This window comes from Meleagris gallopavo, unplaced genomic scaffold (genome assembly GCF_000146605.3).
Source record: "Meleagris gallopavo isolate NT-WF06-2002-E0010 breed Aviagen turkey brand Nicholas breeding stock unplaced genomic scaffold, Turkey_5.1 ChrUn_random_7180001864187, whole genome shotgun sequence".
Classification (NCBI taxonomy): Eukaryota; Metazoa; Chordata; class Aves; order Galliformes; family Phasianidae; genus Meleagris; species Meleagris gallopavo.
The window spans coordinates 1-661 of record NW_011129587.1 but is presented as its reverse complement, the minus strand read 5'-3'; the positions used below and the strand labels follow the sequence as shown (position 1 = coordinate 661).

General features: G+C 64.0%; 1 protein-coding gene across 1 annotated transcript; it reads left to right on the top strand.

The window, feature by feature from the left end:
• The first annotated feature begins 209 nt into the window (after positions 1–209).
• On the top strand, positions 210–652 carry LOC109364513 (beta-keratin-related protein-like). The gene is given in 2 exon segments (XM_019611147.1): positions 210–551; positions 553–652. Coding segments are annotated over 2 exon segments (330 nt in total). The 5' UTR covers positions 210–293; the 3' UTR covers positions 625–652.
• The last annotated feature ends 9 nt before the right edge of the window (positions 653–661 follow it).

Genomic DNA, 661 nt, shown 5'->3' with positions numbered 1-661 from the left:
CCTTGCAGACTGGACATGGACCCTTGGTCATGGAGCAAGCGCGGGTTGGAGAGGGCCTGCCCTGGAAAGGAGCTTCACTTGGACAGGAGGAGCTTTCCCTCCCTGCCATCATCCCTAAACTACCCACAAATACCCACCCCAAGCCTACCCAATACTCACAAACACCCCCTCAGCAGCCACGGCAGGGCCTTCAACTCTTTGGCTCGTGACACCAGAGCGCGCTGAGAGACAGCTCGAGCCCTCAGCTCACTCTCGCCTCCATCTTGCAGAGTCACCCCCCGCCTCCGCCAGACATGTCGTGCTACAGCCCGTGCCAGACAGCCGCCTGCGGCCCAGCCCCGCTTGCCAACAGCTGCAACGAGCCGTGTGTCCTTCGTTGTGCCGACTCCAGCGTTGCGATCCAGCCCCCACCAGTCGTGGTGACGCTGCCGGGCCCAATCCTCAGCTCCTTCCCTCAGAGCACAGCCGTGGGATCCACAGCGTCCGCTGCCGTGGGGAGCTCTCTCAGCGCTGGCAGTGTGCCCATCGGTGCTGGGGGCTCCCTGGGCCTGGGGGGGCTTTGGGTGGTCAGGGCTGGGCCGTGGGCTCTGTGGGACTCTGGGACGTGGCAATCTCTTCTGCTAAAGCCCATGGATCACCTGCCTGTGCATGAGCACCACGG